The sequence below is a fragment of the Hyperoodon ampullatus genome (assembly GCF_949752795.1).
Source record: "Hyperoodon ampullatus genome assembly, chromosome: 18".
In the NCBI taxonomy this organism is placed as follows: Eukaryota; Metazoa; Chordata; class Mammalia; order Artiodactyla; family Ziphiidae; genus Hyperoodon; species Hyperoodon ampullatus.
The window spans coordinates 45,347,887-45,358,072 of record NC_136931.1 but is presented as its reverse complement, the minus strand read 5'-3'; the positions used below and the strand labels follow the sequence as shown (position 1 = coordinate 45,358,072).

Genomic DNA, 10,186 nt, shown 5'->3' with positions numbered 1-10,186 from the left:
TGTCCCAGGTCCTAGTATGAAACAACAATGTGGCCCAAAATGACCATGTTCAAATAAGATACCTGGTAACTTTTTAATCTGATGTGACTCAGTCTCTTCTCACCAGCCTAGGTCACCCAAAGACAAAAACCAAAAAAAGAGAAAAACACAAATTTGAGCTAGAATTGTTCTTAAAAAAAAAAAAAAAAAAAAAAGTCAACAAGGACAATCAAAACTACCAACACTTATATAAGCCAGACCCTAGAGATTTCCATCTTCAGTGACTGCCACTTTTTAGTCTTAACAAAAATGTCAATATCCTGAGTCTTATCAGTATTTTCTTGCTAAAATAATTTATGGGACATAAATGCATACAAATGAATAAAAAGTGGTACAAAAGTCTGGAAGAACAGCCCACTAACGAGAAAATGTCGCAAAAACAATATTAAAACGATGTGTTTAAGTGAAATAAATTAAAGGTTAAACCTTACACTTTCAAGTTTTCTTAGACTATTATTTTGGGAAATGGCATGGAGTTGATGATGTATTTTTCTAATAATCAGTTGTTTAAGATCAAATACCAAGTGATCGTTCACAAGAAATTTTTGCTTTTAAAAACCACAGCCCCACTGCAGTGTATCTGAACACAGGAGAAACTACCTGCTGAAATTAATATTCAAGATCCTAATCAGTAACTTGTGTGGCCATAAACTGTTAAAACGTTTTGTTTACTAACTTGGCTGTCCAAATGGTATGTTTTTTTAAAAAATGCTTACTTTACTAGCATCTGCAGAAACTAAAATTTTGGTACATAAGTTTCTCTAAACCACTGAGTTGTTTTTTTTAATTTTAACAAAATAATGCCAATGCAATAACCCAAAGGTATCCCAAATGCTTTGCTTTTACTTTTAAAAAACCTATTTGCTTCCTAAATGCTATTTATATTTTTAAGCCAGATGGCTGCATACTGCCTTTAAAATGCAATGGAGTTTCTATACTTAACCTGACATCACTATTCAAAAATTTGTACTTGCTGGGGAAAATGGTACTAATTATGCTAAAACAAGGTTTATGCTATACATAAAATCACTCCAAATTATAAAGTGATTGGTTTCTATAGCTCTAAGCATTTTTAATACATAATTTAGAAAAAAGTCACACATAGATAAACAGAGATGGCATTCAACTTTCTTTCATCCAATTAACCATATCCATTAAAACCAAGACCCTTCTGCATGACTTGCCAGTTCCCCATTCCTTTTGTCAACCTAGAAAAGAAACATTTCTTGGGAAGTCAGGATTTATTAAGAACATCAAGCTCCAGGGCATTTTTTTCTATTTTTACCATATACCTTTAAAACTGTTTTTTATCCCCACAAAAATCCTTATCATTTAAAACCAGATATTCAAATTATATGGCTAACATTTTTAGCTAATCAACTCTTCAGTGCTGATTCTAGAAAACAACCTTCAATGGATCTTTGAATAATGGAGATTCAGCCGCTGATACAAGTAGTGTAGGTAGTCACACCTTTAACGTTCAAGCCACAAGTTGTGACGTTTGAAAGGGGTGAGGTCTACTGTCCTGCATTATCAGAATCTGTCGTATTTTCAGTGCTACTGGGTTGCACATTATCTGCGAGGTTGTGTGCATGCTCAAGAAATAAATCTTTCAGTACACTTAATTCCTTAGTCAGCAATTTAATTTTTGCTTCCAACCGTTCATTCTCTTCCTTGAGCTGATTCACTCTCTGCAGCGTATCCTGCGCTTTCTGCTTGCTTTTCAACCGGCTCTTTTTCACCGCCATGTTGTTCCTCTCTCTGCGCTGACGATACTCGTCACTGTTGCGATCCATGGGCAAACTCTTTTTGCTCTGCTTGCTTGGAGGCACAGCTTTGCCTCCGCCCCCAGGGCCGGCGGGCACCAGCTGAGGAACCTGCTGTAAGCCACTGGCATGAGCCTGAGTATGAATGACACTTATTCCATTCACGCCCGGGGTAGTGTTCTGCTGTGATACCTTGCTCATTTGGGCACGCTCCCTTGTCAACACAGAACAAGTAGAAATGAGGACAAGGTGATCAATGGTTGGATCTGCCAAGAAATCTTCACATGTACCTAGTTAAAAAATAAATTGCATTAAAATATTTGAAATGACAAGATCAAATAAGATTAAACTTGCATGTACCTAATAGCAGGCCAATATTAATTGATTATGCTGAGAAAAGTCTATGACAACTGCCAACTGCTCCAATGTTTCAGAAGTCTAAGTCATGTAATTTAGAGGTAAGTTAATATAGACGCACCATACGGCCAAATTCAACCCATCTGAACCCCTGAGGGTACTGCCCATCTGTGCTTGTTATCAAAAATGGGAGGAAAAACAAAAGAATACCACTAGTTAGGTAGCACATATGAACCAATAGCACTTGGCAATCTGCAAGAGAGAAACGTGCCATGTTTGGTTTAAACACAACGAGCTCCATTATGATAGGAGAGACACCTGCAATAAAAGAGGGAAAAAGTTTCAACTGTTGGCTCAAGTCAGAATAGAAGGCTGGAGCAGAACGTCCAGCCCAGTCTCCAGTGCTCATCGGGAAGCACTGCACTACCATCTCTGCATGGTCCTTACTCTAATATGCAGAGACTGAGTCATCAAGGACTTGACTTCTCTCCTGGAGCGTAAGAATCTTTATAGGATATATTGAAAAGGTGTTTTTTGCTTGTTTTTATTTTTTTTAATGACCTCAAATGAGAGTAGTTTACAGAGATTTTTTTAAGTTAGTTTCTTGGATCACAGATTTAGGAGCTCTGAGATACCCAATTTGCTTCCCCATCCCATCATGCTTCTAACAGTGTTTTTTTTAATTCTCGACATAATTAGTAAACACATCTAAACACAGTCAGCCTAAAACCACAAGGAAAGAAACAAAAGCCCTGATGATGCATCCAAGGAGGTGCAAGCACTGGGACTCAGGCTGGACCAAGAGCCAGAGCAGCTGCAGTGCCTGCACCCACTTGACATTGCTCAAGGAGCACAGAGGAAACGCCAATTCTGAAATACTGCAGCAGTGCTGCCCATAGAAATGAAGTCACAGTTTCAGAACTAGTCATATTTGGATTACTATGAATTCAACCAGTTCGCTACAACTGCCTCAAGATGTGTCAAAAGCAGACCTATCCTACCATCATGACGCCACTTCAAGACAAACTGACTCAGCTGAGTGAACCGTGCCCACCAAGAAGTCACAGCACTCTTGGAAACTGAGAAAGCAGCGTTAGGAACCATAAAACTATCCTGTTCTCTTTTCACAAAACTGCTAAAACTGCATCAGTGGAAAAAAACCTGCAGCCAGAATTATGAACTGCCTCAAATGAGTACACCTTTACAGTTCTTAAGAAAGGCTCAGTTAGTAAACAGCAGTAGCTTCACCCAAACCTTTAGCCAGGCATTTCTGTACAAACACCATTTACTGATCTGCTTTTTAAAAATCTTTGCTTTTAAAAAGGCCATATATCATTACTTTCCATTGTTTTTCAAGCCACACAGGCAGCCCTGAGCTAGCCGGTCATCTGTTCTCACCTCAGTGCTAAGGAAACACCAAAAGCTTCCTTCCAAACCATGATGGATATCTACTCCAAGTCTATCTTCAGTAATGGATATTTCACATTTCCCTTGATAATTTATCATGTTGCCTATTTTTTCTTCCAGTTAGAAAGTGGCAGTTCAGTATAATTTGTGCTACACTTACCACTAATAGTGTTAAAGGCCATCTATACCATTGCTTATCTATTTGGTGTGAAGTGAAAAGTGTTTACTCAATTTTTTTTTCTTTTTTTTTTTTTTTTGCGGTACACGGGCCTCTCACTGCTGTGGCCTCTCCCGCTGCAGAGCACAGGCTCCGGACGCGCAGGCTCAGCGGCCATGGCTCACGGGCCCAGCCGCTCCGCAGCACGCGGGATCCTCCCGGACCAGGGCACGAACCCGCGTCCCCTGCATCGGCAGGCGGACTCTCAACCACTGCGCCACCAGGGAAGCCCTACTCAATTTTTATGAACTTGTTTAACGCATCTCCTGGGAGTGTCTCAACAATCATGATTATGTTCATCTTATTTATCTTCTTTTTTATGTTTTATATGTCAACTAGGTTTTTAGTCTTTAAAGCTACTCTCTAATAAACTCAGAGATAACAATGATCCACAGAAGTACAAACCAGGAACCAAGTCAGTTCTCGTCTTGGCTCTGACTTTCCCCGTTTCACTCTGGACATACCCCTTCCCTCTGTGAGCCTCGATTTCCCCATCTGCAAATGAGGGACGTAAAATGGTAAAATGCCTTCTGACTTTGACAATATACCACGAACTTCAGTCACCAAAATCTCTTATTATAGCCTCCAAATTTAGTGATGTTCATGCCCATTTCTGTTCTCAAAGATACCGGAACAGGGAAGGGCTCTTTTACGTCAGTCTGACTCAAGGTAGCAGGCTGAACGTAGTAGGCAAGGTTTTGAAAATGAGTCCTTCGGCTTGTAAAACAAAGAGTAATCATCAAACTGGTAAAAATGTAGGAAAAGGAAACTTGGAGATAATAAAAAGAACTCCATTTTTTTGTTGTTTTTTTAAGTCCTCCAACCGAAGACAAGCCAAGAAAGTAGCTCTTAAAGTGAAGAGCTATCCACTAAGGAAAGGGGGTCAGAGCTAAGTGGTCTAAGACTTAACTCCAAACATATTATCAATTTTGTTTTTTACACTGAGCAAAACAGCTGCCTCTACAAGTTACATATTTTAGTTTACACAGTTATCTGTGCTTCTGTTTCTTCCACAAACATTTATTGAGCACCTACAATGCACAAAAAGAAAACAGTTTATTTCAAATCTGGATATTCAACCCTAAATGAAAGTCTGGCTCCTATGTGGACAAATACTATTCCAAAGTTCAGTCTATAGGAAGCAGAGTGGCACCTTGTTTCCTTGTTGTGAATCATTCAAGCAGGAAGCAGGAGAAAAACTGAAAAGCAGTGGTTCTCAAAGTGTGGTCCCTGAACCGGCAGCAGCAGCATCACCTTGTTAGAAATGCGAATTCTCGGGCTGCCCCAGACCTAGGAATCAGGAGGTCTAGGAATAGGGCTGGGCGATCTTGTTTTAACAGGACCTCCAAGTGATTCTGATGACACTGAAGTTCGACAGCCACTGCTACAAATCAACCATGGACCTTAAGAAAGGTGGACTGAGTGGGTAACATGTTTTAAATTCAAATTCCTTAATTCAAGTAATGTTCATGCAAATCAGTGACACAGTGACAACTCAAAACGTTAACATGAGTAAAACAAAATCAAAATTTTCTCCAGTTTCACTTGGGAAAATAAACCTCTCAAGGATTCTCCTAACCCTCTTGTCATTTTCTTCACATGTGTACAACCAGATACTCCTCCCCTGCCCCCCAAATAAATTTTTAACTCCAATTTCCTCAACGAAGGTCTACACTCCAAAATATTCAGATGTTTGTCCCTTATTCCAAATCTGTTCAAATCACTGGTATCTGACAATTCTACCCACCCCCACCCCCTCAAAACACCTCACCTCTACTATCCGTCTCCATCCCAATGCCACAGAATTACCTCAGGCTGACATCATCTCTCAGGGGCACCTGTCTGCATGTTATCTTTTCTTTGTGCTTCTGTCCAATTTGTTCCCCCAGTTTCTTGGTCAATGCCAGCTCGATAGTGTGCCTCCCTGTAGACTAAACTAGAGACAGAACTCTGTCTTTATCACCATATGCCCAGCATCTAGCGGTGGTGCTCAAGAAATATTTGTTGAATACAGCCTCAAAAGGCTAAGAGAAAACACTTATTTTTACAAATGTCTTACATAAAAATGAGACTTCTCTAGCATTAAAATCTCTTATATAACAACCATAATTAAATCAAGACTGTTACTAAGATATTATGGTCTTACCACCTAAAGTTCTCGGTCTTTCTTAATGGTATGCAGGAAAATAAAAACATTTGCTACTTCTAGTCCCCAGCCTATACAGTGAACATCATTCTTGTCTGGTCTTTGCTTCGTAGAGAACCTTTATTTTCCACTTTGCCCAATTATGTTTCCCATAACCTCAAGTTCTTAGACATATGTTGCCAGGGTCTGACAACTCTGTACTACAAGTGAAGTGAAGGTAAGCAAAGTTAACAAACACCCAAATGAGCAGGATTTCTATTTATCTGCCACTGCTGGTTTCATGACCCAAAGCAGGGGTCCATGAAGGAGGGTACATCCCTTCAGGGAGGACATAAGTGGTCTACTGGAGTATGAGAAGAAAATGTACGTTCTTCTGTCTTTTTTAATGTCATCTTTTTACTCTACTTTTAGTGCCATTAACAACACACACAAACTAATACACACACATTGTTTATAAATATACATCTATTAGGGAGTCATGCTCAATTCTTTTTTCTTTTCTTTTTTTCTTTTTTAACTGATAGGTCTGGAAAGCCAAAAAGACAGGAGACCAATGTACCTACCAGTATAAGAGCCCATGGAAGCACCCCCTCCTAAGAATACACAATAAACCTGGAATTGTGGCTACCTGCGTTTACCATTTCTGTGATCAGGTGAGGCAATCTTAGGCCGTAAGACCAAATTCAGCCCCATGAGGTCCTATTTATCTTTACCTAGGACTCAACAGGTGCTGTTTAAATCCCAAGGGATGAAACCACCTGTCCAAGATCAGACAACCTTGCTGACAGTCATGATGTGACCTTGAGAATTTAGAGGATATTCTGGGGGAAAAAATATTAAGTTTTGCTTCCACCTATGTTTTTCAGGGGGGTATTAAAATGACTGAATCCGCCAAGTGTGCCCACCAGAAGCAGGACTTGAACTGAAAAATTCTTCAGCTCACTAGCATCCTGTAATTATTTAGCCTTGTTTACACTAAGTTTTTCCAAAACAGTGATTCAGCTTTAATAGCTTATCCCAAATACTACTCAAGCAGTAACAGCTGACCAGATTTTAACTTTTAACTGTCAAGGGCTTTTAGATGCAGAATTTCTTAGTAAAGCAAACCTTTATACTATTTTATTTCAAAAGTTTCTTTGAGCGTCCCACATCCTATCTGAATCAAAGGACAATCTCTTCCAATAAGAATTCAACTGAGTGAGTGTACACTGGGAGAGAGAACTACCCATTTTTGTGTAACCCACCAAGGTTAAAACCATCCTGAAACGGACACACTTTAAGACGCCAGATGACAGCACAAACCTCAGACCAGAGGAAAGCCCAGCAATTAAACCTTCTGAAGAATAAAAACACACGAGCTTCCTTGGAAGAACAGACTCTCCTTCCCCTCGAACACGCATTTCCATCCTCTCCATCTAGACACCTCTGCTGGCAATTTTCCTTACTGTGTTCCCTCCAAGCATGCTAACGAAACACTTCATTTTTTGTCCTTCTCTGTTCTAGTCAACTCGTGGTTGCTGCACGTTCATCCAACCTGTGTTCAACAGTCACCTGAAGGATATTCAAAGTACAGCTCCATAAGGAAGGACAATATTATTTGTGTAAAGTCACATATTTAAAACTCTACCGCCTTCCCTGACTACTCGACTAACTTCCAAAAAGGATTCTCGATTACCCGACACCGAGCAGTTCTGCAGGCGCAGGAAATATCCCAGGTGGCACTGAAGTAAGATACCGTCCACCTTCTGCTATTCTGGGAACACCCTTTATCCCCAGGGGCCAATACGAGCCTGGCTGGTCACACTGCACGTTGCACAAACAGAGGGCCGGGTTCTGGAGGGGGCACAGCCCGGCTCGCATCCCGTCCCGGGCCGGCAGCAGGGGCGCTGGGGGAGCGCGGGGGTCTGCGGGTGGCGCCGCGGCGCTGGGCCGGGGCCAAGGATGAGATCAGCGGCCCCGCCGGGTGTTGCCGGCAGGTTGCATCACACGCCGCGCCGGGCCGCCGCCCGCGCCGCGGGCCGCGCGGGGCCTTCCCGGTAAGCCGGCCGCCCAGGGCCGGGCCGGGTCTCCTCGGGCCGGGGCCGCGCCCACGCGAGCGGCCGGCGGCGCCGCGGCCTCCTCCTCCTCCCTCAGCCCGCCCGCGGCCTCCTTACCTGCGCCTCCAGCCCGCCCGCCCCCAAGAGGCCTCCACTCCCAGCGGCCCCGCACGGCGCGGCCCGACCCAGGCCTCGCGGCCCGCGAGTCAGCGAGGAGGAGCGACGGTTACGAAACCGGCAGCCTCCGCCCGTTCCGCCGCCGCCGCCGCCGCCAGCGCCACCGGGTTCCCCTCCTCGCCGCGGCCGCGCGCCCGGCCGCGACCGCCGCCGCCATAACCAATGGGAGCGCCGGCTTGAGGGGGACGCGCCCTCCCTCTGCGACGGACAGCGCAGCCAGCCAATCGTGAGCTGCCTGGCCGCGGGAGGCGGGCACGTGGCGGAGGCGTAGCCCGCTGCGCGGTGGGCGGGCGAGGCGGGAGCGACCTACCGGGGTTCCCCGGCCTATCGCGCGGGGCGGCACCCCAGCGGTAGGCGACCCGCTGCGAGAAAGGTTCTGTGAAAGTTGGAGGCATTGGAGAACCGTAGCCTCATGAAGGCAACACCTGTCGTTGGAAAACACAATTTGCTGAGGTGATGTTTTGAACCATCGATTTCTGTTTTGGTTTCACCACGTCCTCGGGGAGCCCCGCCTCGGAGTCGCTGCCGGGGACATTTTCCCGGAACGGCCCACCAGACTCGTCTCCCGGGACGCGGGGCGCCCGACGGTCGCTTCACCGCCGACGGCCCGCGCCCCTCGGAGGGAGCCTGGAGAGAAGTCCTGGACCTCACGGCTCTGAAGGCAGCTGCAAACTTGTTGAAAGACGAAGGGTGCAAAATTTTCCCAACGTAGGATTAGTGTTGATGTCACTGGTGCAGACTGTGGTTACGGAGAAATGAATTTCCACGATCAATTCCCTTGTGCTATCCTCCAGGTGAACAGATTAAGAGACGTGAACTCAAAAAAATGGACGGCAAACCAGCCTTATTTATCTAAGACGATTCACAGGAGGATCTGAAAGCGAATTACAACTGGGAAGCAGCGCGCTGGGTGCAGGCAGACAGGTTTGATTGCTTCCTTTTTAGCAATTCTTATCGTCTAAAAACTGGAGTCTTTGAAAGAGGAAAGGTTTCTTCATCACCCAGGCCATGGCACCACCTCTCCGCATAAGACGGTTTCGAGGAATCAGTAAAGAGGTGATAAAACATTTGCGAAAAAAATAAAGATATAAAAATTAAGAGGGCTGCAACTAAAAGTGAACACTGAATACCACAGAAGCAGACTTGGTAGAATGACACAATATCATCAAAACCAGTACGTTTCTTTCACTTTGGCCCTTAGTGTTCTGAGTTGAAATTTCTCTGATCAAGATTTTAGCACTATTAAAACTGGATTCGATTTTGTTGCTCACAAAATTATAATTTTATCCTCACCATGTCCTAATCACTTTAAAAATTGTATAGAAAAAAAACCCATATAGATATGTTCATTTATCACCTGGTTTGCTAACCACTCTGCCAAGCTGCTCCAGCATTCTCTGTGTCTGTCTGGGCAGGCCTTCTTCCACACTCAGCGGATTAGTCAATGCCAAGGAGACTAGAGTATTTATTTCCTCTTCAGCTGGTAGCTGGTAATTCTGTCTTCTCAGTTTACAAATATTTATTTGGTGCCAACTATGTGCTAAGCTGTGGGGAATCAGCAACAAACAAGACAAGCAGTCCCTGTCCACATGGAGCTTACACTTAGAGGCAGGGAGACAGACATTCAGTAACCACACAATTTTCTAATTACCATTTTCGCAGCTATTACAAGAAGGAAGTACAAGATGCTGCGAGAGATTATAAGAAGGGAATCAAACCTGGTCTGTGGGTTATGGAAACACTGTAAGATGAGCAGGATTTGCCTAGGTGGTGCAGATGAAGTGGATGTGCCTTCAAGTCAGAGGGACTGTCTTATCTAAAGGTCTTGAGATGGGAGAAACACCTTTCTTTGGCTGAAGCACAGTGCCCCGGAGGAGACTGATGAGATGGACAGGGCCTGTGGCCTGAGAAGGGTTCTGATTCTTACCCTAAGAGAGATGGGAATCCTCTGAAAGACTTGTTCTCACCATAAGGAAATGAGGAGAGCCTGGTGGAGCTGTCTCTAGTTTGAGGAGATCCACCATGTTGTTTCTTGCAAGTC

The 10,186-nt window shown here is 44.0% G+C and overlaps 1 protein-coding gene across 2 annotated transcripts; it reads right to left on the bottom strand.

Moving 5' to 3' along the window:
- Nucleotides 1–1,100: 1,100 nt before the first annotated feature.
- CEBPG (CCAAT enhancer binding protein gamma) lies at nucleotides 1,101–8,157 on the bottom strand. Of its 2 annotated transcripts, none has more exons than XM_079723262.1 (2): nucleotides 8,086–8,157; nucleotides 1,101–2,095 (listed from the first exon to the last, which is right to left on the bottom strand). In XM_079723262.1, exon 2 carries the CDS (start codon nucleotides 2,004–2,006, stop codon nucleotides 1,557–1,559), a length of 450 nt encoding a protein of 149 aa, XP_079579388.1. In that variant the 5' UTR covers nucleotides 2,007–2,095; nucleotides 8,086–8,157; the 3' UTR covers nucleotides 1,101–1,556. The 2 variants fall into 2 exon arrangements, with proteins under 2 accessions (XP_079579388.1, XP_079579389.1); XM_079723263.1 differs by lacking the exon at nucleotides 8,086–8,157 and adding an exon at nucleotides 7,608–7,663.
- Between the last annotated feature and the right edge of the window lie 2,029 nt (nucleotides 8,158–10,186).